Raw genomic sequence first — 26,887 nt, forward strand, 5'->3', positions numbered from 1 at the left:
ATTTTTTCATCTCGGAGACACTAGGAAGGAAGTTAGGGTACAAAAATCTAAAGACACCTACACAAAGAGTACTCCGACAGTAGCAAAGTCCCAGAGAAGAGGATACTTCCAATAATCAAGAATCAAGAGTCAGGCTACCAATGGAATAGGCCATCCATAGAATTTGAATCATCTTCCAACTCTAATACTACTTCGTCATTGGGCTTCATAGTCCTTTTTCTTTCGTGTCCTTCGTGATCAAATTCCAAATCTTAGGAAGATGCCATTTCCTCTTCAACCAATTGGGTTTTGAGATCCATCACAAACTTCCCCCCCCTTTGAATGACAAGATATTTTCGTCCAGTTATGATTTGCCTTATTTTTCACCAGCCACCCTCTCTCGAGGATGGCGTCATATCCCTTTCGCATGAGAGGGATTACTACAAAGTCCAATGTGGAGGGTTGTGTCCCAGGTGCTACTTGTTGCGTGCTTAATGTTCTGAGGGGTTTGATGCCATGTTGGTCAGCCCCCAATAAGTTGAAGGTTGGCGGCCACAGTGTCGGCTTGCCCACACTCTTCCAAGTCTCTTTGGGTAGGACATTTATCCCTAACCCATCGTCAATAATTGTGTTCATCACCATGGTGCCCAAGATGCCCATCTCTACAAGTACTAGGTTTTTTTTGCTATTGACGGTAAGTATCATTGGGTCTGCTGTAGAACCACCAAGAACCTCCATTCATCCCAATGTACTTGTTGCCATGTTGGCGAACCCCCAATAAGTTGAAGGTTGCCAGCCAAAGTGTTGGCTTGCCCACACTCTTCCAAGTCTCTTTGGGTAGGACATTTATCCCTAACCCACCGTCAATAATTGTGTTCATCAGCATGGTGCCCAAGATGCCCATCTCTACTAGTACTGGGTTTCGTCCGCTATTGACGGTAAGTATCATTGGGTTTGCTGTAGAACCGCCAAGAACCTCCATCGATCCCGCTGTACTTGTTGGGATGGTTGGGTTGTTGAACAAGGCTACCTTTAAATGTGGCATCGTTTCCAATAGGTCCTGGAATTTCGCTGATATCTCCAATTGCATCATTTGCCTTAGAATATTTTGTTCTGTTGTGGATTGAGTAGAAGAACCTAGGGGATCCTTTAGTTCCCTTCGAACATGTATTTTCTTCTTAATCTCCGCATTCACCTTGAGAACCCTTTGTTTATCCGTACAAGGTGTAGTCAAAATAAAGTAACTATTATGTTTAGTACTTGTTAAAGCTAGTCGGGTTGGGTAGTTAGGAGGTGAGGGAATGCGTCAGTTGGTTTCCAACTAACCGACCCTTGTATAAGTACTTGGAATATTGTCAATGTACACATGTTTTTCGTATTAATAAAGAAATCATTTCCTCGCCTATTGGTATTGTAGTATTAATGGTCCCTAAAGCAATTTGTTACGAGTAAAACAAAAAAGACAATAAAGTTGATTTATGCCCATGATTCCAGACATATATCCTAGGGGGGTACAGGGAGAAGAAACTAAGGAAGAAGTCGCCTTGAGGATACTACTGTTGGATACAATTGGTTAATTGTGTATTGTCTTTGATGTTACACAAATGTCATATCATTATCAGTCAGTATATGTCGAGCTCACTTGGGTAGTGAAGATAGTTTTTAGTGTCTACTGAGCATTCCTATGGTTGCCTAGTTCAGTAGGCAGTGTGTATTGAGTTCACTCGGGCATCGAAGGAAAGTATGCAGAAGATGAGTGTTAATTGAGTTCACTTAGTTAATGAAGGAATGTTGGATGGAACCAGTGCTAACCGAGCTCACTCGGTTGCCAAAGGATTTTCGTGAGTTTACAGTGTTAACTGAGCTTCTGTTGGTTAACACAAGAAATCGCTTCTGAGTTAGTTTCACCGAACTGGGTTGGCTAATGAAGGATTTTCTTATTTTCGCATATGATGCTTAATTGATTTATCTATTGGATCTGGCCGACTAAGGTGATGAATATTAATTATTCTAAGTTGTATTTTAGCCGACTTGATAATATGAAAGATATAAGTATAAGGTCAAGTTGTGGTTTCAAAGTGTGCAAGTATGAAGATGTTAGTGAAGATTTAATGATGAGAAGGGGAAGCAAATTTGAAGGAGAAGCAGAATATCCTTGTGGAGCAAAAAAGCTATATTCAATGAAGAAGGATCAAGTGCAAGCCAGAACAAAGATTTGTAAGCAGCAATTTTGTTGCATTCAAATCATGTCATCTCATTGTTACTCTCTAACCATTGTAGCAGTGATCTAGATCTCTTAACAGAGTTGGTTTAACAGCTATTTGCAAATCCTCTAACAAGGAGGGAGTTCTATTGAATTGTTTAAAGACCTCTAACAAGGCCACCCCTAACAGGGTGATTAAATCCTTTAACAGGGTCACACCTAACAGTGTGTTTTGTAACCTTTAATAGGGTTGGCTCCTAACAAGGCTTACTTTAGAAGAGTGAAAACAGCTAGAGAAGAAAGGATATGATGCCTTATTAGGGAGGGGATGGCTGGTTGTAGTGTAAGCTACCCATAACTGGAAGCGAAACACTCTATCTATTGTGTCGAAAGGAAGAAAGTACATCATAGACATCGAGAAGCAGTCAGTAAGCTAGGACTTGGCTTCAAACTCCGAAGAAGAAGACTATGGAGGGATGGAACCAGATGAGGAAGGAGTATTGAGATTAAGGGAATGCTCAGAAGAGGACACAAGTTCCCTTAATGGATTACTTCATTAGTAGATGGGAGGCTATGAAGTTTTCCATGCGAAATGTAAGATGCTGGAGGTACAAGAATGTGAATCAGAGGAACAATAACCGGAAGGATACACTGAGTATAAGGAAGGGATGGCAACCCTCAACAAGACACCTCTACACATTTTTGAACAGAAGGTGGAATATGAAGAGGCCAAGCTCCAAGCTTTGAATCTTGGAGAAGGAGATCAACCCAAGGAAATATGGATTGGAGATTATTGGGACCCACCATTGAAAGCGATAGCCCTTAGAAACTTCTTGTTGTATAAGGACATTTTTGCTTGGATGTACAAAGACTTGAAGGGAGTACCTCTAGAATTGTGCGTCCATTGGATTCCATTGGTACTTGGAGCAAGACCAGTACGGAAAAGACATTATAGAATGAATAAAAACTATGTAGAAAGGGTCAGGGAAGAAATCACAAAGATGTTAGAAGTAGGGATAATATTCAAAGTACAAACGAGTGAATGGGTATCTCCTATAGTCATATCAATCGAGAAGGATGGCACTCAAATTCAGATATGTGTAGATTTCAGATGTTTGAATGCGGTAACAACAAAAGACCCATTTCCCATTCCATGTACGGATAGCATCTTGGAGGAGGTAGCCGGTCATGAGATGTATTCCTTCATGGATGGATTTTCAGGGTATAATTAGATTAGCATTGCGGAGGAAGATAAGCTAAAAGCTACATTTGTGATTGTATATGCCTATAATAGGATGCCCTTTGGTCTATGCACTGCACCAGCCACGTTTTAGAGGATAATACTACATATCTTTGATGGAATGTCCGTGGGAAATTTGAAAGCATTCCTAGATGACTGGTCGCTCTACAGTGGGCAGGAGCAACACCTCAAAATTCTGGGAGAATGCATGGAGAAATGTTGAGCTAGATTAGCTCTCAATCCAAAAAAGTGCAGGTTCATGGTTTGACATGGGAGACTGATTGGGCACATTGTGTGCAAAGGAGTAAAGACAGATCCTGATAAGATCAAGGTGATTTTGGAAATGGAAATGCCGTCCAATGTAATAGGTATCAATTCATTTTTGGGTCATGTGGGATATTATAGGAGATTTGTAAAAGGATTTTCCAAAGTATCAATGCCACTAAAAAGATTAACTAGGAAAGGCGAACGGTTTGGGTGGAAAGAAGAGCAGGAAGAGGCTTTCCAAGAACTGAAGAAAAGATTAGTCGGGGCACCTATTCCCATATATCCTGACTGGGACAAAGAATTCCGTGTCCATGTGAACACCTCCAATTATGCAATAGGTGCCATTTTGGCACAAACAGGGAAGGAAGGGTTCGATCATCTTGTATATTTTGCAAGCAGGCTCTTGTCTAAGGCAGAGCATAACTACAGTACCTCGGAGAGGGAAGCATTAGGTATGGTATATGCAGTGCAGAAATTCCGACATTACTTACTAGCTACACCCTTTACATTTTTTGTTGACCATCAAGCACTAATGTATTTAGTGAATAAACTGGTGATTCAAGGGAGTAAGTAGATGGCTAATTCTACTGCAAGAATTTACATTTAAAATTATAGTGAGGCCGGGAAAATCTCATGTGATTGCTGATCAGTTGTCAAGGATTAGGTCAGGGGAAGCTTCGGGTAGTGGGGTGTGAGGACTTTCCAGATGCGCACCTATTTCAAATTGTAGTGTTACCGTAATGGTACGAAAAAATTGGACACTACTTATCAACAACAACCTTTTCGAAGGAAATGCCTATAGCAGAAAGGAGAAAAAATGCTTTAAAATGTAGTACATTCCAGCTAATTGAAGGGTTATTGTACAAGATGGGACCGAACGAAATATTGAGGAGATGTGTAATGGAGGAAGAAATTCTGGGGGTCCTGAGTGAGGTCCACGAAGGACTGACGGGAGGTGACATGGGACCAGATATTACGGCGAGGAAGGTACTTTTGGGAGGACTATGGTGGCCGACATTGTTCGCGGATGCGAGGGAATGGGTGTTGAGTTGTGACACTTGTCAAAGTGTAGGAAAGCCACTCAAAAGAGATTTCATGCCATTATTTCCGTGCAAACGATAAGAATTATTTTAACGGTGGGGACTAGATTTTGTGGAACCCTTACCGGTAAGAAAAAGTCATTGGTGTAAGTACATAGTGGTGGGAATGGAGTACTTAACGAAATGGGCTGAAGTACAGGCTGTTCCAGACAATATTGCTCTTAGCACGGCCATATTTTTGTATGAGTAAATAGTCACGAGATTTGGGATTCCCTTCCAGCCAACAAGTGATCGAGGAGTACATTTCATCTATGATACCATCAGGAGGATGACAAGTAAGTAAAAAATTCTTCATTCTTTATCCAGTCCTTATTATCCAAGAGCAAATGGCCAAGTAGAGGCCACGAACAAAATAGTAGCGGCAATCCTATATAAAACTTGTGGAGTCGAAGGGTAGGATTGGGAAGAACGAATCTTGGCAGTGATCTGGGCATATAGGACTTCCTATAAAACCATTACTGGACATACTCCCTTCTACCTCATGTGTGGACAGGAGGCCGTGGTGCCAATGGAACATGTAGTGCCAAGCTTACAGTTGGCAGTTGAAAATAGGTTGGGGGATGAGGAGAGCCTCAAGGAGTGGCTATGTACTTTACTCAAACTGGATGAAAGGAGGACATTTGCTCAATGACGTACAAAGGTGGCCTAGCAAAGGCGAAAATTTTGGCATGACAAACATTTAAAGAAAATGAATTTTAAACAAGGACAACTGGTATTAAAATACAAAGGAAAAATGAAATAAAACTAGAAAAATATAAAGTCTAATGCTAGGACCATTTAAAATATCAGAAATAAAGGAGAATGGAGTAATCAAGTTATCTACGTTGGATGACAGACCTATTAGAGACCTAGTAAATGGGTCTAAGTTAAAAAGATATGAGAAAAGAAATAAATTGGCAAGTACCTATTTTAGAAATACAGAAGAGGAAAAAAGACAAAAAACAAAAAGTGAAAGTGACGAAAAAGGAAAAAAATACACTAAGTCTTTATAAAGAGACGGAGTTAAAACACATCCCTATAATTGCCAGAGAGGGAGACGGAGTTACCAGAGGACAAGAAGAGGCAGTTAAAGTGGCTTTATGGACTATCGTACAACAAGAGGGAAGGGGAGCAGTAGCTATACTGACCTTAGAGAGGATAGAAGAACTTGTACGGACGATTGTACCACTAGAGGGAAGGGTTAGAACAGTAGCCATACAGATATCAGGAAGGGCAGAAGGAGAACTTGTAAGGCCGAACAAGGCAATGAGAACCAAGCAACCTTGTGTACGGATTAGCAGGCACACTCTCATTACGGCAACAACACCCCGTACGACCACATTTTGCAAGGCAACAATCTGTATGGCAGCTGCAGTCTATACGGCAACAACAGTATGTACGACAACATCATTTCGTACGGTGGCACCCTTTTAAACATCATTCTGTACCCGTACAACAACCTAGGGAAAATCAGAAACATCAATTCTAGCATCCGCACATGAGCGGAATTCCGTACTGTGACATCCGTCCAGTGAAGAGACTATACATCACACTTTCGTACTAAGGACCTCCGTATTGCAGCAACAGGTCGTATGACAAGAGATAGTATAAGCAAAGGTACTTGTCAATTTAGAGAATGAAAAAGAGCTATGTTGCGAATAGTTACATCGTATCGAGTGGTACAATTGGTACAGGTGGCAGATACAATCAGTTAAAAAGATTTGGGAACTAACACAACAACACACAATGGTGAAACTAAGCATTGGAAATCTGAGCAAGGGAAACATTATCGATTCCTAAAAGAAGAAATATGCCGTATTGCAAGCAAAGGAGGTAAGGAAGATGACAAAATGTAAAGGGAAAGTGGTACAGAAAATCACCATCACTACCGAGAATTTTACATTTGAAAGTGTGATGGGAAGCAAGTGTAGGACTTGGTGGGAAAAAGCAGAGGCAAACCATCCCCTGAAGAAAGCGTTATGTACAACAGAGGTAGATAAAATCATTTTCATGCTGATTTTTGAATTAAAAGAGTTTGAGTCTATCCTGTTGGAGTTCTTTCTTGTAAAGAACATATCAGGTGGATTTAAACCTAATACTAGGAAACAAAGATAGGGACAAGCCTAAGGATGAGCTAAATCCTATATTCAACAAGGCTAAATCTAAGCTCTGGGCCAACATTAACAGAGTCATTAGGACTCACTTCTCTTTAGGCTCTACTAAGCCAATGCGGGCAAACCTAAGGGATTTATCTTATTAACTTGATACTTTTCTCTTCAAGACTAGCCCCTATAGCAGAAATGGTCAATATTCTTCTATAATTTGCTGACAAACTTCTTGATTACAGTAGCCAATTACAACCAAAAAGTAACAACAAATAAGCGTTGACCAACATTTCTAGTTCTTCAATACATAAAAGGGAAAATGATATTCGATTAAAGATTTTGATCTCAGCATAACCTGGGTATGCAACAACAGAGAACATGTAACCTCCAAGTGGACTAGTCCCTTATCCATTGAACATACAGATGGATACCTGAAGTATACTCATATATTTAGACATCTGATCTATCTATTTGACTTGCAAACATATATCAATTTTCATAAAAACTCTCATACTTATCCTCCTGGTGTAACCCACAATCCTATCAGTATAAACAAGCATTTACTTGGTTCTTTGTTCCAACAACAAATTTATTTTGACATACAACCTTAAGGGATTGCAATTGAGTTCAAGCTCTTCATTCTCAAACACAAAAGATTGCGAATAATAGAAGGAGACGAGAATCAGAATGAAACTCTTGCATTAATCTCATTGAAATCAATACATCATCTGCATGTTAACACTCAAAAAATACACAAAGAAATGATTGTATAAGCTAGAATGCTTCAAAAGAAATACAATACTGCTGTTCATAACAGAGGAATATTGAGGAAAATGGTATCACAACTGTAAAACTAGAGCCAACCTTGTGGTCTCACTTGTCATGAAGGATGGAACCCTTGCAAAGAGTAGAGAGGAAGAATATATAGAAGATAAGATATTTTCAGGCTTTGGAAGCTGAATTTGACATGTGTCCCACTGAAAATGTCTTCAATCTGATGTTATTGAAACTGAACTTCTTCATTTGCTTGTAACCAAAAGCCATAAATGATGCAGCAAAATATCTAATAGATTTCATTAAAACATTTAGCAAAATATCCTCTTGAAGAAAATATTAGAAACACATCAAATCTGTGATGGTGGCTCAAAATCTGATTTTGGCATGTCACTTCTGCCTTTGGTGTGAAATTTAAATGTACTGTTGCCAAAAACATCATTTTGCAACCAACTGCAATTAAAACAATCAAATCATCCTTCAATTTGTTGGAGAAGTCAAATTTGATGAAAAACTAGCCACATATGATCTTAATTTCATTTGAAAACATAATTCTGAAAATTTTACTGAGAAGCCCCCAAAACCACAAATTCACCTGTAGCTGCTTCTGGTTAACCCTTGCACAAAATCTGACTACAAAAATGGAAAGTTTGTTCTTTGCTAATTCCAACGGTATGCTACACTGCATATTTTGGATGAAATTCGTGCTCTTGAGGCCAATTTAAAAATCTGGCTCCCGGACTATGATCATTCATTAAAATGAAAAATTTAAAATGTTTATATAGTATAAACTATATAAAACATTTAAATATTCAAAACTTTCCATTTGAAATTTCATGCATTCAAACTTTGAATTTTATATTCATTTTCAATTTATTACTTTTATTTTGCCTCACATCATATTATGCAATTGAAATATTTTAATTTTATGAATCTACAATACTACGACATTATAAAGACCACATTAACTTCACATTTTGGAGCGTCGTAAACGTTTGAAAATCCATCCGTGATCTCCCAACCAAGTCGTAGCATCGTAGCCCCTTGCATTAAGCTTCGCGATCTCTCGACTGGTCGTAACATCGGAGCCTCCAAAATTTATGCCCCGATCCTATGACAATCATAGGATCGGAGCCCTTTATTTTTCCATCCATGATTCTACGAAACTGTCGAACCATCGCACAACATCAAGGCTAGTCCCCCTAATCAGACGATCAGTCAAAACTTCGTTGACCTTGCGGCAGGCTATGGGCGGGCCCTTGTAGATGTGCCTCATGTCATAAAAGGCTTGTGCCTTTAGACACATTGTCATCAGTGTGCTTGCATATTAATATAACAAAAATACTTTCCACATTATCGATGTGAGATATACAAAACACGCAAACTACCAGCTCCTCAAAACGTGGGGCTCCCTATCCATGAGTGGATCTTTGCTGTGGGTGCCTTAATGCCACTATGATCATGGGCCTCCTATTTTTTAACGTGGGGACCCTGTCTCCAATGCGTGAGCTGCATTTTATGTGCCTCCTCCGCCAAAATGTGGAGCCTCTTGCAGTTCCTACCGCCTTGGACAATGGCATCTCCCCTTATGATTTTTGCTCTGCTCCTGGACGCCTTGCAACATGTGGATGCCCCTTTGTTTGCTGTGACATCTATCTTCATGTATGGGCGGCTTCAATGCGATGCTCTGTTATTTCTGGCGTGAAACTAAAAAGAAAGTTCCCCTCTTGCTTGGAGCTCCTTCCTTAAGAAGTCGTGGATGACCCCCACATTCTCTTTGGGCGTGGACTGCGGTAGATGTTGTCCCCTCATTCCTCTATCCCTTGCTAAAATGTGGAGCTGCCTGTCTCTTTGCGTGGACTGCCCTGCACATTCTCCATGTTGTGGGCCTTGATCTTTTTCCTTTTGCGTGTGGAATGCAAATTCTGTGGATGCTTCCTCATTGTTGCATATGCCCCTGCCGCATTCTCCCACATCTATCTATATATGATGCACAAAACTCAGGTACAGATGGGGGCCATGACAGATACGGTCCTGGAGGAAGTGGACAGGTTACTCGAAGAGGAAGGCATGGTGTCTTTACCCCTAGCGAAAGCTGCCGAGGAACAAGTTGACATACAAAGTGAGCACAAGGAACCACAAGACACAACATCTTTTGCAGCCAAGGCTGAACTATTCCTCATTGAGCTTCATGCCCTGGAGCATTCTACTAGAAGGATCATGCAATAGGCCAGGGCTCAGAATCTAGAGACCATCATCACTACAACAGAGGCGTTGGCCACCTTTATGCAGACTGATTGCCACACAGATTGGGAACTACTAGAATAGGGTGGTTATTCAGAGAAAGACATGGCTACCACATGGACAGGCAACTCTATCATTTTCGTGGGATAGGAACAATCACCTCTCCTAGAAGCGTTGACAGCAATGGAGGTTGCCTTTCAGGGAACCTTTTTGAAACTTCAGAAGGAGAAAGACGTAGCTAAAGTTTGGGAGCTAGAGAGAAAGAGTCTTTAACAACAATGGGCAGCGGAGAAAGTTGCTATGCAGGAAGCTTGGAACAAAGAAAAAGCTGAATTGGAGAATAAGGTTGCCGCGGCAGAAGGTAAAAAGATGGATGCACTATAGGTATTAGAGGGCGTTCAGACAAAGCAGAACACAATGGAGCGAGACGTGCAATTGTTAAGGGGAACTCTAAGCATAGTGATGTCCTCCCATCCTTCTTGAAGTTAAAGTGTTTTTGTTTCATGTTCTAAAGTTGTCTAGAAAACTTATTTTTTTTGGGGGGGATAGATGTAGTTGGAATAAAGTACTTGTTAAAGCTAGTTAGGTTGGGTAGTTAGGTGGTGAGGAAATGCGTTGGTTGGTTTCCAATGAACCGACCGGTCTATAAATACTTTGAAATTTGGTAATGTACTAATGTTGGTTTTTGGTATCAATAAAGAAATCATTTCCTTGCCTATTGGTACTATAGTATGAATGGTATATGTTAGTTGTTACTTCTTGTGTATAGATTGAACTATTCCATGTGATTAACATATTTCTGTATCTGTGGAACTTGGGTGATATTTCAACTCTACATAGATATCCATAATAAATGCGTGGAACTTGTTTCTTTTTAATGAGGCACAATTATATTAGGGGGGGCTAGTTGAATGGTATATATGGGGAAAATAACATATGATTATGTTAAGAGAATGATAAAAGTGATATACCAACTAGATGCAATCATAGTGATGAATACAACTATAATTAATGTCGTAAGCATAGGGGACTGTTGACTATTATTGAAATGGAACTTGTTCTTGTCTTGCGAAAACTCAAGATTAATGCTGCAGAAAGATGTATAATTTTTAATTGTTTTGGCTATAGATGTTGAACTTATATTTGAATGCTATATCAAATGACAATAGTAGAGCATATGTGAATGAAAAATCACTTGAAAGATATACAAATAAAGATCTAGGAGGATATTGTACGCGTAGGAGGTACTTGTATTTCAAAAATGATTATAAATGTTTATAGGGAGTTCCAACATTGGCGAATTCCTTTGCCCACACTCTTGAGGAGTTTGTTGAATGATTAGAGACGATTACAATAGATGAGCATTTTTTCTCAGAAGATTTAAATAACAATAGATTAAACAGTAGCGGTCTATTTTTTGAAAATTTTAGCTGCAATAGAGATCTATATCTTTGGAAATATGGACATTATTACCATTATTGTCTCCTTCAGCTGAAAAGGACACTTATGTTCAAATTATAATATTTAAATGTAATGACATATGTCATTCGACATGCGTTGAGGTGTGAAAATTTTAAGAGTTATATTTGTAATTGTAAAAATGGAGTCATGTTTTGAGAAATTGAAGAGACATTCGGTTGGAATGTGAAGAGTCTCTCCTTAAGTTATATATATCGCATCAAGCGATAGGCATTGTACATTTGAACTTTTATGATGAATAAAATGAGATTTTTTGTTGTGGTTGCGTTTTTCCCTTCATTCTGGAAGGGTTTTCCTCGGAAATTTCTCGTATTTATTGTTTCAATTTTGACTCTTTTCTTATTGCTGTTTATCATCATTGATTTCTGGGATCTATCCTTAACATGGTATCAGAGCTAGGCTTGATAACAACAATTGAAGGAAATTATGTTTTGGTTATTTTCCCTCTGGTTGTGTCACATTTTGTTGCATGCATATGATAAATTCTGATAAGGGTTTCATTTCTATTGAGGTTTTTTGATTATCGGTTTCTGATTGTTGTTCTAGTATGCTTTTTGTTCTATATGTCAGGTGATTTTAAATCCGATACGGGGTGTTTCCAGATTTAAAATCTGATATCGGCATTAATTTATATCTTATTGTATATTTTGTCTTCTTGAGCATCAGTTTTCTGATATCTTGTATGTGTGGGAATTGTAAATGAGTTTTTTTTTTTCTTTAATTATTGTTGTCATTTCTTCCAAGTATTCAATATCCAGATCATGTGATTTGTTGGGATAGAGAATCTGGAGTTATTATATTGCCATGCAAGGGAAATCTTGTATTCTGTCATTGAAGGCTGTTATTTATTGTTCTTGTCATCAGCTGCTTCTTCAGCATTCAGATTTTGTTGTACTGGTTGTCTCGTTTTCACCATATGTCATATTTGTATTAATGTTTTACTTGAATATGTGGAGGTTTTGTTGTGTATATCAATGACTTTGGCTAAGTTTGCATCTCTAGTGTTTTAACATTCTTCGCTTTTAGTCTTTAGCTGAATGTTCGTCTTGTCTAGTATGCACATGCGGCATAGATTTATTTATAATATGTTATGATCTTCAAGACATTGTATGAGGAGAGTCGTGGCAGGCAAATAATTCCTAGCACCGTGTGATTCTATTTTTCTCAATGCCTTGGTATCTTCTTGTTTTGGTTGGACATTCCATGTGCGGCTTCATCTCTATCATTTATGTTTTGTATGTCCATGTGTCATTCTCGTCAGTTTTGATATTCTTGGGAGTTAATACTTGAGATTAGCAATGGTCCATAATTGTCGTCATCAGGCCATACTCCTATCGTTGATGTCATTGTTTTTCATTGTTATTGACTCTCAATTTTGATTTCTTGCCTCTTCGTTCATGCTGCTTCCGTGTCTTCTCTCTGCTCATGATTACGAGATCTTGAAGTTTCCTTCTTTTATTTTTCCTTGGTGTGCATTGGCAATTGGTGTTTTCCCGTGCTCCAGTCTCGTCTTGTCTTCAAGCCCTCAAGTGTATTGAGAGTCTGAGAGCAGACAGAGCTTTGTTCTTTCCCTCATCTTCTAACAGATTTTATTTTAGATTGTGGAATTGTTTACTGAGCAAGTTGTTGTGATGAAACACTAAAGGAAACAGGTGTTACCAATTGGAAGAAATATCTATGTGCAAGCCTCTGTTTGTAGACAAGGATAAAGGAAGAACTTCAAACTTGTAAGAAATTGGTTTCAACACTATTTTTTTTTGAGAAATGAGAAATATGCAAGTAGTGTTGCTGCTGCTGCTAATGCTTTGAGTTACAGAGAATATTTTGGGTGGAATAAATTTCAAGATAAGTTTGATCATTATTTTGACTTTAGAATATATATAGTATCATTTAGTTGAGATTGTGGAATATCATAAGAAAGCTTGTCATATTGCATGAGATTCATTAGGTTATATATTATGGAGATATATGTAAAGGAAAGGATAGGCAATTGCAACTTTATGATGGTAGAAAAATAATATAGGATTGTATGAGTCTAGTGCATGTTTGAAAGTACATTCAGATTTATCTCTAGTTTGGTTTTATGAGTTATTTGATTGTAGGAAGTGATGAGGTTATTGGGGAGACTGCATTAGGATGTTGCTTGCTGAATTGAAAAAAATTGCTTATGAGATTTAGAGGGAGCTTGTGAGTCAGAGGGAGATGTTCAGCCTCAGAGGGAGGTTACATTCTCTTCTTATTGTTGCGATCAAAATAATTCTTTATTAAGAGGGAGTGCTTATGGAATCCCCTTCATTCTAATATATGCTTGTGATGCTTGTGGTATTTGTAAAATTTGAGACTTAAATGGAACTAAGTCTTGTTTGTGTTATGCCTATTTCTATTCTTGTGTGAATAAATGAGGTTGTAAGATCAGCTATGATAACTCTTTCAGTATGCGATAGTGAACATCATGTTGAGAGATTCTGTGATGGGAGTTGGATGTCATGTTGACAAATTCAATGACAGTTTACATTGAAAGAGTCTGTGAGTAAAGGCTTAGCGGCGAGTCTTACAAATTTGTCATGTTGAGTAATTCCATGATTATTTACGAGTAAATTGTTTTCTTAGTGTCATGTTGAGTGATTTCATGATTATTAACAATGAGTAATTGTTTCAGGTTTTCATGTTGAGTGACACTTTTAGGGTTCGAGCTAAGTTTGGTGGGTTATAAGGAGGTAAAGAAAAAGTTTGAAGGCATTATGGACATATTACATCTTGGATTTGTGTTTTGGGCTCTGATTGAGCTTTCAGCATTTGGGATGCCAAACCCACTTGCTTTGCTTGTTTGGGATGTAGCTCCCAAAACAATGGTCTGAATTCTTGTAGCCAGAAGCATCTTCGAGATTGTGCATTGTTTCTTCTGGGGAACGTAGTACTGAGTTAGAGTTTTAGCTGGAGTTTGTGTATTTTACCTATGCGTGGGCACTTTGCAGCTGTACGGCCGCGCCTGGCAGCCATCTACTTTTCCACGTACAACATTTGAGTGTTGGATTCTGGCCGTAGCTTCCTTCTGGGCTCATATTTCACCTTTACACCTTTAGGTTGGCTTTATTCTTGGTTGTTATCATCTGAATATTATTGTATATCTTCATCTGGTTACATATTTGGTGTATATTCAAAAAAATCTGCTTGGAGCGACTTTGCTTTAAATGTATTTGGAATAAATTCTTAGAACTGGTTCATGTTATTGTACTTCTGTTAGTACTTATTGAAAAATCATCAAGAATATAAAACAATCAAACCCTTTTGCAACTTCTGTCTAGTTCTGCAAGAAAATTTTAATAAATAGGGAAAACAAATTTTAAAATATAAAATTACAGCAGATCAGTGGAAGAGATCCACCAGGGATCTTTCAACCCCAATTTGAGTTAGTGAATCCATGCATATCTAAGCCAACCTTCTCATATTTGAGTTTGAGAGTGGCTTGTAAGTATCTTATAATGTGTTTAACTACAACTAGGTGAATCTCCTTTGGCTCACACACGAACTGACTTAAGGCATTAACAACATAGCAAATATCAGGTCTTGTATTTACTGAGTACATAAGGGACCCAATCATCTGTCTGTAGAGAGTAGAATCTATGGAAGGTGATTCTGCTGCTGCTTTTTTAAGTTTATGTAGATTAGTCTCCATTGGAGAAGACATAAGCTTGCAATTTCACATTCCAAATCTCTTCAAAATATTTGATGTATACTTCCCTTGATTGGGTATGATATTGTCAGAATTTTGCCATACTTCCTGTCCTAGGAAGTAATGAAGTAGTCGCAAGTCTTTCATCTCAAATTCTCTAATTAGATCTTTCTTGCATTGATCTATAAGATGATCATCACCTGTTATTAGTAAATCATCAACATACAGTATCAGAATTACCACACCATCTTTATCTCTTTTATAATATAAATTTAGATCGGCTTCATTCTTGGAAAATCCTAAGCTGGTGAGATACTTATCGATAGTTTTATACCAAGCCCTTGGAGCCTGTTTAAGCCCATAAAGGGCTTTCTTGAGCCTGCAAAGAAAAACGTTAGGAGCATGAATTTAAAATCCCTTAGGTTGCTCCAAATATACTTCTTTTGTAATCTTTCCATTTACGAATGCTGTTTTTACATCCATCTGATGTACTTTCCATCCATTTGATGCTACAATTGCTAGGACTGCTCTTATAGATGTATATTTGGGAACAAGAGCAAAGGTTTCTTCATAATCAATCCCTTCTTTCTAAGAGAATCCTCTGGCTACAAATCTAGCTTTATACTTCTCAATGCTACCATTAGCAGCATGCTTTATTTTAAATATCCACTTGGAAGAAACAATAGATTTTCCCAAGCATCATTCTTCATAATAGATTGGTATTCTTCTGTCATAGCTTCATTCCAGGTTATATGTTTAATAGCATCTGAAGGATTGGATGGTTTTGTTTTGGACAAATCATTCACGTTTGCTATATAACTAGCAAATCTTTTAGGTCTTTTGCTTTCTTTGATTGTTCCAGAAGGTGCAGAAAAGTCTTGTGATTCCTCAACTGTTTTAATTGCCCAAAGTCGTCTTTTATTTGAATTTTGAGTTTCTCCAAGATTTAGATTTTGAATTTCATCTTGAATTTCTTCTATGTTCTCCTTCTAAGATGCAGACATAGTATTTTTTTCAGAACTAGGTAAAGGAGAAGGTTCTTTAGAACTTAGGGCTCTTTTGAATGTTAGATCTTCTTCAAAAATTACATCCCTACTAAGTTCAATACTTTTCTGTCTAGGTATGAAAATCCTATATGCCTTAAATGTTTCACTATACTCTACAAAAATACGTTTCCTCCCAGAGAGTTTTAACTCGGTTCTCTTTTCTTTTGGAACATGGATATATACGAGGCACCCAAAAATCCTAAGATGACTTATATTGGGTTTAACCTTAGTAAATACTTCTTTAGGAGTTTTATCTCTAAGGTAAGAGTGAGGGTTTCTGTTTTGAATATAGACAATAGTACAAAAGGCTTCTGCCCAAAGATAATATTTTAGATTTTGATCAAATATCATAGCTCTAGTAGCTTCTATAATTGTTATATTCTTTCTTTCTGCTACCCCGTTTTGTTCTAGATTATGAGGAATGGTGTACTCCCTCTTAATTCCTGTTTCTTTACAAAACCTTTTAAGCAAATCTGAGGTGTATTCCCCTCCATTATCAGTTCTATGAGTTTTAATTTTATGTCCTGATAAGTTTTCAGTTAATGTTTTGAATTCTTTAAATCTCTTTAGGATTTCTTTTGATTCTTTGCACTTTAAGAAGTAAGTCCATGTTTTCTTAGAGAAGTCATCTATGAACAAAATATAATACCAGAATCCTCCAAGAGAAGAAACAGACATAGGTCGACATAAATCTGAATGAATTAATTTCTAAACATTATTTGTTTTGCTAGTGCTATCATGAAATGGACTTTTGGTTTTCTTACCCATGGCACATCCTTTGCATATGCTTAAGTGGTCTTTATTTAGTTTAGGTAAACTAGTAGCCATCTTCTCCATAGTTGATAAGGTTTTGAAATTTAGATGCCTTAATCTTCTGTGCCATATTTCATTTATGTCTACAACTTTATGAATTAAGGCTTGAATAGGTTGACTAGATTCTGAATTTAATTCACACAAATATCGTTTTCTTTGACCAATCAACTTCGCTTTCTTAATAGAGGAGTTCTTTTCAAAGTTATTACCTTACTGTCCATGAATGCAATATTATGGCCATCATCTTAAAGTGTTGTAATCGAGATTAGATTCCTTTTTATTCCTGGTGCATAGAGTACTCCTTTGAGGAGAAGAGAATTTCCTGACTTTAGATTCAAGGTGTAGTTTCCAATTTCTTCGACGGAATGTGCTGAATTATCACCAATGGTAACTTCACCATTAACCTATTCTGAAATAGAGTCCAGTGCTTCTTTGTATCCTATTATATGTCTAGAAGATCCATGATCAATTACCTATGCTTTACTTGAGATTTCATTTGATAGTAACAAATACAATACAGGATTCTCAGGATCATAGCTATCTTCTTCCCTAGTAACATTTGTACAATTCACTTGTTGTTTAGAATTCTCAGGACAGTTAGATCTATAGTATCCAATTTTTTCACATTTGAAACACTTTTCTATCGGATAGATCTTTTTTGGGTTTTCCATTCTTTTGATTTCCCTTTTTCTTCTTGAAATGCTTCTTGCCCTTATAAGAGTTTGTATTAAGAACATGAGGTTCTTCATCTTGTATTTTCAATTTCCCTCCTTTCTTTAATTTTCAATATTCTTCTTTAAGACAATCCCCCTTAAGTTTGTTGAAGTCATCTTCTATTTTCAATTTCCCTCCTTTCTTTAATTTTCAATATTCTTCTTTAAGACAATCCCCCGTAAGTTTGTTGAAGTCAAGAAGCTTATCTCTGGCACTTATTCCTTGTACAAAAGTTTCCCATGAATCTGGAAATCCATCTATAGCCATTTGTGTTAGTTCCGTGTCACTAATAGTGGTTCCTATACTTGATAGTTCATCTCTTATGCCGGCAACGCTTAGGAAGTAAGAATTCATTGATTGTCCTTTCTTTATTTGCATGTGATTTAGTTGTCTTTTCAGTGTGAGAACCCTAGTTGCATTCTCGACCTCAGATGCATTTAGTAATGCATTCATCATATCAAATGTTGTCTGATGTTTTGTTACCATTAGTACAATATCATTCTTTACTCCATCTAATATGATTTGAATGACTTTCTGATTTTCTTTACTCCATATAGTTTTATGAAGTTCAATACTAGGTTGTTTGAATGCTCTATCAACAAATTGTTTTATATCATTTTTTTCAAGAATCATCATGATTTTGAATTTGCAGGCATCAAAGTGTTCTTTTCCATCAAACCTGTCCTCGGGTCTGATTGTGTATGCCATTGAAGATAGGAGATAGATGCTAGACATATATAAAGTCTGATTACTGAATTTTGCAGAGCCTAGGTTTGACTACCAGAGCTTTGATACCATGTAAAGTTTCTGCAAATTCTATGACTGAATTAGAGACTAGATTCGACCTTCTTCCTCTCCTTGTAGCTTGCTGTGAATAACTTCAATTTACTGTCTTGAATTAAATTAAAATATAATTTAGAAAACTGTCTTTTGTTCTGCAAATCGTATGTAGGCAGTATTGACTAATGTAGGCAGTATTGACTAAGGAGCAAACTATTTGAGTTCTTGTGTGCTCTTAGACTTCAACCTTACCCTTTATAAATATAGAAATCAAGGGACATGTCCTTAGGAAGGACATGTCTCTTCCCAAGTCTATTTTGCCTAGCCTCTAGAATTTGGCGACTTTACATGAATTAAGTTTAAACACAAACCAAACAAAGGAGTTTAAGTTAGTTTTAAACTAATACACAAGGATTGGTGCCGATATCTTTAAGAGAACTATGCAAAGTCTTAGATCAATATTTATCATGCCATATCAGATCAGATCAATCTGTTATCAGATCAGTATGTTTATAAGTTACAGAATTAACAAATTTAAACCCCTTGCTTGTCTGTGCTAAAATTAGTTTACTTCCTAAAACGAATTCATGTGTTACAAGCAGTAGGTAAATTTTGTAGAATCACAAGTGTGTTTCTAGAAGCTTGACAACAGTTAGGTCAAGGTTTGTTTTATAGGGTGTAAAGTCTTGCCAGATGGTTGTTAGAGTCTGGTAGTTATTTTCCTTTTAGAACAAATTGGAAAGTACTTTCGTAAAGACCTGCCAATGTAAATGCCCTCAAAATTTGCAGGTACTTATTCCTAGCAAGATATCTTTTCTGAAGGATTCAAGGATGCATCAATTGCCTTAGAGAAATTGAAAGCCAAATCAATCTTATTTCTATATCCTATAATTATTGAATGCTTTTTGGACAGTATATTGTGCTATACATCCAATTTGATACCTTTAACAAACATATAAAAGCCAGGGACAAAAATAAATTTCTTATCGGATACGGTTGTTCAGCCCTTGTTAACCATTCTATATCTTTAATGGTTTGTCATTCTGGGCAGGGTTACGATTTATGAACATAGAATATTAAGGGACATCAATAACTTTTTTCATTTTAAGTTTCTTAAATAGACATAGAAATCAAGGGTGTATCATGAAAAATTGTGAGTTGGCATACAAGCTGTTTTATTCTTTTGAGAAAATGCTACTTTTGCAGAAAGTGGATGGAAAAAATTGACCTAATAAATTGTGAATAAATCACAATTTTCTGTAATGTTTTGATAAAAATTAAAGAAGTATAGGGTTTAGGTTTATTCCTTACATTGTTATGGCATGTTTTCTTTCTGACTTTTCCCTAAGCAGAGGCCAAATGTTAACTCAAAATTTTCCTAGTTGATCCCAATTGATCTTTTGTGTTGGTATGTTATTACTGAGTTTTTTGCTACTATAGGTTGTTCAACCATTTTAAAAATAGTTTTGAACAATATATGTAAGTGGTTTTGAACTTGTTATGCCTGGGAGGATAAGTAAAAAGTGCTACTTTTTAAAAATGTGTGCATTGCTTATATTTTGTGATGATCATGGAAGTCTGATGAATTCTTGCCTTACCATGTAATGGGATTAGAGATGATATAAGCAAATAAGATTTTCTCATTTGGTCCTCATTTTTAACCTATGTTTGTATTCCAGGAGCTGCAAGCTGGGAAAGGACGTTATCTTGGCTTTTAATGCCGATATTAAGGTCAGGTATAAAGAAATCGATTGGCAGCCAAAAACCAGGAGCAAAAGAGGCTTCCCTTAGTAAGCTACGCCAGATATTTCAAGAGGTATAAATAAAAGTATTTTTCAATAGCAACTCATATGTGAAGGTTATGGAGAATTATCTCATGTTCACATAAAACTATAACAGAAATGTTCTCACTTTCAAGAAAAATTATCATCCTGTAGGTGGATAATGTTCTTGGAGATGGACGGCCTTTCATCTGTGGTGAACAGTTTACTGCAGCTGATTTGACATTCGCTGCACTCTCTGGTCCTGTGTTGTGTCCAGAAGGGTAAGATGATATTATGCTTGCAGTTTAGTATTTTGTAGGATTTCATTTTTTCTCCAATTGTAAACATTCTTGTGCAGTTTAAAGAGACCTTAGGTTTGAAATTGCTCGTATAATTCGTAGATGCATAGCTTGATGACATGCGACTCCTTTTATATGATGAGGGGTGAGTAACATTATTGCTAGAGTTAGATGCTTTCAACCTTACAATCCTATATATTGTGTATGTGAAACACTCTTGGAATCGGTACTTGGATGTTCATGAGGTGTTAAGGAATATTATTTTAATGATTTTTTCTTAGGAATCTTAAATATTGTTGTATTGACATTAATAACCAAGGTTAGAGTTGTAGTTCATCAATGGCAGTTATGGTTCCCATTCTTGCATGAAAATTGACTTTCTACTGGATGTTAGGGATATACTTTTGTGCATAATGACGAGACTCACCTGGACTTTTCAAGACTTGGGCTGCCTCTTGACCTGGCTGGGGGTGCCAATCTCAAACTCAAAGGGCGTTTCACCTTGACAACACTAGGGTTGTTGCACCCAAATCTTTGCGAGCAGTGCTATCCTCAACCTCATTTTGGTGTTAGCTCCAAAGCTCATCAAGCTATAAGTCTAAGAAAGTAATGGGCCAATGATGAGTCACGATCATAAAAATCTACAAAATACATATTCTTCGTTGCAAATATCCAGATATTCATATTTAAAGCCATACTCAAGAATTATCTTGTTTGATGTATTGGACAACTTGTTTAGTATACCAGGATCACCATAGGAAAAGTTGGCATGCTATCTCCTCGTACAGCTGAATACGAGTCATAGTTGGCAAGAAATACCATTTTCATAATGCAAAATGTATTGATTATGCCTTGTGTGGACAACTCATAGAAGAATCCCACATGTTAGTATCCTAACTAAAGTCAAAATAGAATATAACCATTTATCTTTTCACTTAACCATTTCCATTTTTGAATGAGCTTGCTTACAAAACATGTAGTAGTGAAGGCTTAAAAAAAATTGCTAAGGAATTCGTCACTTGAACGTGTACAATAGTCTTTAAGACACAAGAAAATATCATGGCTACATCATCATCTGGAACCTATCTTAAGACCAACACTTGCCATGATGTTGGGATGGGTAATGGAACCCCTGTTTGCCTCGTAGGGACTCAGTTAATGCATACAAGAATAACCAGTAATGTAACAAAAAAACACAGTACACAATGTTTTAGAGAATTCACGAGCTTCTTAATTGATTCATGAAATGCTTACAATGTCCACACCAAGTATGACAACAATTACCACAATGCCAATAACTACTCTCTCCTCATATGATCTGATGATCCCTCTCAAGTGTAAATACATATCATATAAAAAGGTCGAATGGTTGCAATGCCAAGCGTTGTGACCATCCCAACTACCCACCCCTTAGATTAAATAACGAGTATTAACAATTTGTAATTACTAGACAACATCACCCCCCTCAAAAGAAAGTCGTCCTCTTGATGACACAAAAAAATGAGGACAACTAATGAATCATTTATATGAAAGAAAACAGGACTGATAATGAAGCAATTGCTGATGGAGGTGTGGATGCCAGCTGACCTCACAGCTAGTACACCTTCTTCGTGCACAGCTTTAGGTGCCGCTCAACCAATAGCTATTACTCCTTTTCTGTTTTGACCATAAAAGCAACTTCTAAAATCTTCTTATGTTTTTTGTTGTCTACGTCCATGGCAGTGGCTAGGTGAGTCTCAACCATGAACCGCTTTGTGCATTCCTCCATTTGTGCTGCCATAGTTAGCTTTCATGCCTGTTCGACCTCACACTACTCTATCATGGTGACCTTCTCTGGTGCCCATGTGACCCTCTCTTGAGCCAACTCATCCCTTTCTTGAGAAAATTGCTCCACCTCCTTGAGTCAGGTGGAAAAGTCCTCATGGGCAGTCACTGCTGCTAGCCGTTTGCCTCAGCCTTGGATGCCACATGTTGGGTTGTCCTCCACTCATAGTAAATGCTCCTTAATAGTTTGGACTTGACTCTCCTCCAAACGTTGCAAAAGGCCCAACTCTCCAACATATCCAAAGTTTCTATGGTTGCCCATCCTCAGGACTTACAGCATTAGTGGAACTGTCGAATACAACCCTTGCCCATAAACTCAAACAACTACTCCAGTTGTCAACCACTATGCGACCCTATGACTAGATAGTGGCCTCAATCCTCCTAGCTCTTGCAACCATCTTTGTGATATACTCCTCACACTCAACTCCCTTGAAGTCTCCATAATGCCTACATGAGGAGTCACCGCCAACTACTTGATTGGTGAATTCTCCCTCTCCAACTCCTTGATGACAGGGTAAATATCTCCCTCCATATCAACTATCTCATGGGGGGTATATGCAATGTGGTGAGAGGGTAGCGTGTCCAACCCGTGTCATAGGTGTCATCTAAAAATGGGTGAGCCAAGTGCTCATGCCTATGATGAAGTACCACATGCAACCATCTCTGTCACTTTTAATTGCTCTACCACTGTGCCGACACTAGCCAACATCTCCACCACACCATCTTGTGGTGCCTTCTCTTGTAATGACCCGTACCTACAACTCCCCTAACAATTAATATGTTGCCACTGGAATGCTTGTACGGATGTCAAATGGAGTGTAAGGACAAGGTTGAAGGTCATACGGTGCAGGCTTTATGGTATGTTATGGGACACCAAAAGTGTCGTATAGTGGGAGAGATGATGTACGGTTAGTAGTCTGGCCGTATGGAGGTATAAGGGGGTCGTATAGTGAAGTGAGAGTGATTAGTAGAGTAGCCGTACAATAGGAATTACGGGGTTCGTACGATGAACATATGGAGGCCATACAGTGAGTAATGGTAGTTGTGCAAAGTGTTGTGAGAAAAGGAGGAAGTATGGAAAAGAATGATTTTAGATTTACACTTTAAATTGTAATCCCAATTCATCAGACAATACCAAACAAGAATAGAGATTTGAACACAAACAACCTTCAATTAATAATTGCCAAAAGATGGTGCTCTGACTTGCCAGATCCAAGCGAAGTGTTATTGGCGACGGAATAGGGTGAATGTTGAATCCCACCAAAATCGGACAAACCAAATAGCGAAGGTCTTTCACTTTGGAAATGGAAAACTACAGAGAACTCCAACAAGAATTCGCAATACAAAGAAATAATCTAAATTGCGTACCCAATTACTACCTACAAGTTGTGCTTAAATACCCGTCGGGGAAACTTTCTGAGGGTGTAAAAAGGTAGCCGATGGCAACACAAACTACAAAAACAAAACAAAAAAATGGGTCCGAGATATATTAAATTAATCGGCCCATTAATAATAGTTTGATTAATGATTTATTTTATAACAAGAACATTACAGTCCTCTAGTCCCAATTTTTGCTTGTCATCAAGCAAATGCAATGCCGGGTGCTAAAGAATTTTCTCGGCTTCCCACATCACATTGTCCAATGGCAAGTGTTTCCAACGCACTAAATATTCCTTCATTGTGTGGTTCTGCAGGGTTCTGTGACGTACTTCAATGATCTCAGCTAGTTCCAATATGAGCTTTCCTTCCTCATTGAGCGCCGGAAGCTCTGTGGCTACCATGACGTTCTGCCCCACGACCTTCAGGCATGAAACATGATAGCTGTTATGAATACGGCTCCCCTTTTGAAGTTCCAGCTCGTAGGCGAGTTGACCAATGCGATGAAGTACACGATAGGGGCCGTAAAATTGTGGCTTCAATTTTTCTTTTCCCTTTTCCTTCAATGAGAATTGTCGATATAGCTAGAGTCAGAGATAGATCAAGTCCCCTACTTCGAAACTTCTCTCCATTTGGTGTCTGTCGGCTTACATCTTTTGTTGATGTTGTGCCAGTTGTAAGTTTTCCTTCAGGCCTTTGAGGATGTCCTGTCCCTCTTGAAGCCAGTCCCTCACGCTCGGTGTGCGATTGTCACCTAGAACTGTGTTAATGAAGGACAGGGGTTCGTACCTGTATAGAGCTTTAAATGGTGTCATTCTGATGGACATGTGGTATGTGGTATTGTAACAATATTCCCTTAGGTGTATCCATTTGACCCACGCCCGTTGTTGTGCCAAAACGTAGTTTTAAAGGTAACCTTCGAGCCACTTGTTCACAATCTTTGTTTGTCCGTTTGTCTGAGGCTTGTAACTAGTACTTGGTGACAATTTTGTCTTTACCATCCAAAACAGTTTTGTCTAGAAAATATTGATGAATCACCCATTCCGATCACTGACAATGTTTCGGGGTAACCCGTGCAGAGGAAAAACTTCTCTAAAAAATAGATAGACAATTTGTGCAACCTAAAAATCTGAGGGGATGGCGAAGAAATGTGCGTACTTTGTCAATTTGTCAACCACCACGAAGATACAATCTTTTTCGTTCATCTTGGGAAGTTTGGTTATGAAACCCATTGAGATATTTTCCCACTTATGTTCTGGAATTGGTAGAGGTTTTAGTAACCTGACAGGTAGAGTATGTTCGGATTTATTCTGCTGGCAGATCGCACACTCTCTTGCATATTGCAATACGTCTCCTTTAAGTCCTTTCGATGAAATCCTCTCCCTGAGATGTTAGTACATCTTTAGGAAGCCCAAGTGTCTTGCCAAGGGTGAGTCGTGTACCTCCATGATTTTCTGCTTCAATTTGGATTCCGGCACTAAAAATATCCGATTTTTATATATGTCATCCACCACCTTGTATCGATCATCCTGGGTGTTGCCATCCATTAACTCATAGGAAAATGTGTTTTTGGGATATTCTACCAACAAATGTGCTTTCCAGTTGGTTGAAATTTGGGTTAGTAAGCGGATGGCGGGTTTCCTGGACAAAGCATCCGTAACCACATTGTTTTTTCCTTTCACATATTCAGTGTGAAAATCAAAAGCTTGAACCTTGCTTACCTATTTTTGTTGCCTCTTGTTCATGACCTGTTGCTCCAAAAAAATCTCAAACTATTGTGATCCGTACGGACGACAAACTTGGAACCTACTAGATACTGTTGGAACTTGGTTAGTGCATGTATGATGACCAACATCTCTTTGTCGTAGACAGAATATAAGCGTTCTTTTTGCGTAAGCTTCCTGCTCTCATAGGCTATGGGGTGTCTATCTTGCATTAGTTTTGTGCCAATGCCTTCTCTAGATGTGTTGCACTCCATAATGAATGGTCAAGTGAAATCAGGTAAAGCTAGCACAGGACAATTGCTCATTGCTTCCTTCAGCTTATCAAAAGTGAGTTGTGCCTTTTCATTCCACTAGGAGGACCCCTTTCTTGTTAGATCTGTTAGTGGTGCACTGAGTTGAGAGAACCCCTTTACAAACCTCCGATAATAATTGCACAGTCCAAAAAATCCTCGCAACTCCGTGAGTGATTTTGTGGGAGGCCATTCAAGGATAGCCTAAATCTTCTCCTAATGAACTTGAACACCATAATTACTGACATGTCCTAGGTACAATATTTGTGTCATACCGAATTCACACTTGGATTTCTTTGCGAACAAAGACTAATCCTACATGATTGTTAGGACTTCATCCAAGTGCTTCAAGTGCTTCTCCCATGTCCTGCTATAAATAAGAATATCATCAAAAAATACCAGTAAGTACCTACGCAATTGTTTGTTGAAGATGCGATTCATGTATGATTGGAATGTAGCAGGTGCATTTGTTAATCCGAATGGCGTGATCGAGAGCTGATAATGCTCGTAGTAACAATGGAAGGCCGTCTTTTCTACATCTTCCCTCATGTGGATCTAGTGGTATTCATAATTGAGATCTATTTTGGAAAAATAGACTGCACCATGTAATTCATCCAGAAACTCATCTATCCTTGGAGTGGGATATCTATTATTTATTGTTTTTTTGTTTAATGCATGGTAGTCCACACACATGCGCGTCATCCCGTCCTTTTTGACCAATACCACTGATGTCGTGAAGGGGCTAGAACTGGGACAAATCCATCCTTTCTCCAACAGTTCTCGAATAGTCTTTTCGATCTCATCTTTGAATTTCTTGGGATGGTGGTAGGGTGTGGTTATGACTGGCTTGGCTCCACCTTCCAACTTGATAGTATGTTCAAACTCTCGATGAGCGGTATGCCAGGAGGAATGTAAATAAAAACTTTATCATGGTCACTCAAAATATTTTGGAGATCATCATCCTAGAGAGGTGTCCGTTTTCCTTTTATAGGTTCCGCCGAAACAAAACAATGTGCAGCCCAAGTAACGTCATCACATCAAAAAATTGCCTCCATCCGGTGTGCAGAAAATTCCTTTAGACCTTCATTTGCCATTTCGTGGAGAACAACCTTCTTTCCATCGACAACAAAAGTGAAGTCCATCCATTTGAAGCTCTAAGCGTTCATCAAGTGTCTCCATCCATTGTATGGCAAGAGTAACCTCCATATCATCAA

General features: G+C 38.0%; 1 protein-coding gene across 1 annotated transcript in view; it reads left to right on the forward strand.

Annotated features, from left to right (window-relative positions):
- LOC149554665 (uncharacterized) overlaps positions 1 to 26,887 on the forward strand; it is a 253,826-nt gene that overhangs the window by 145,751 nt on the left and 81,188 nt on the right. The window contains exons 6-7 of the mRNA XM_089828725.1: positions 20,076 to 20,212; positions 20,334 to 20,440. Of these exons, the coding sequence (XP_089684851.1) occupies positions 20,076 to 20,212; positions 20,334 to 20,440 (244 nt within the window). The remainder of the gene's footprint in view (positions 1 to 20,075; positions 20,213 to 20,333; positions 20,441 to 26,887) is intronic.

Source organism: Cupressus sempervirens, chromosome 5 (assembly GCF_028749045.1).
Source record: "Cupressus sempervirens isolate cs-2001-9-10 chromosome 5, ASM2874904v1, whole genome shotgun sequence".
NCBI classification, from domain to species: domain Eukaryota; kingdom Viridiplantae; phylum Streptophyta; class Pinopsida; order Cupressales; family Cupressaceae; genus Cupressus; species Cupressus sempervirens.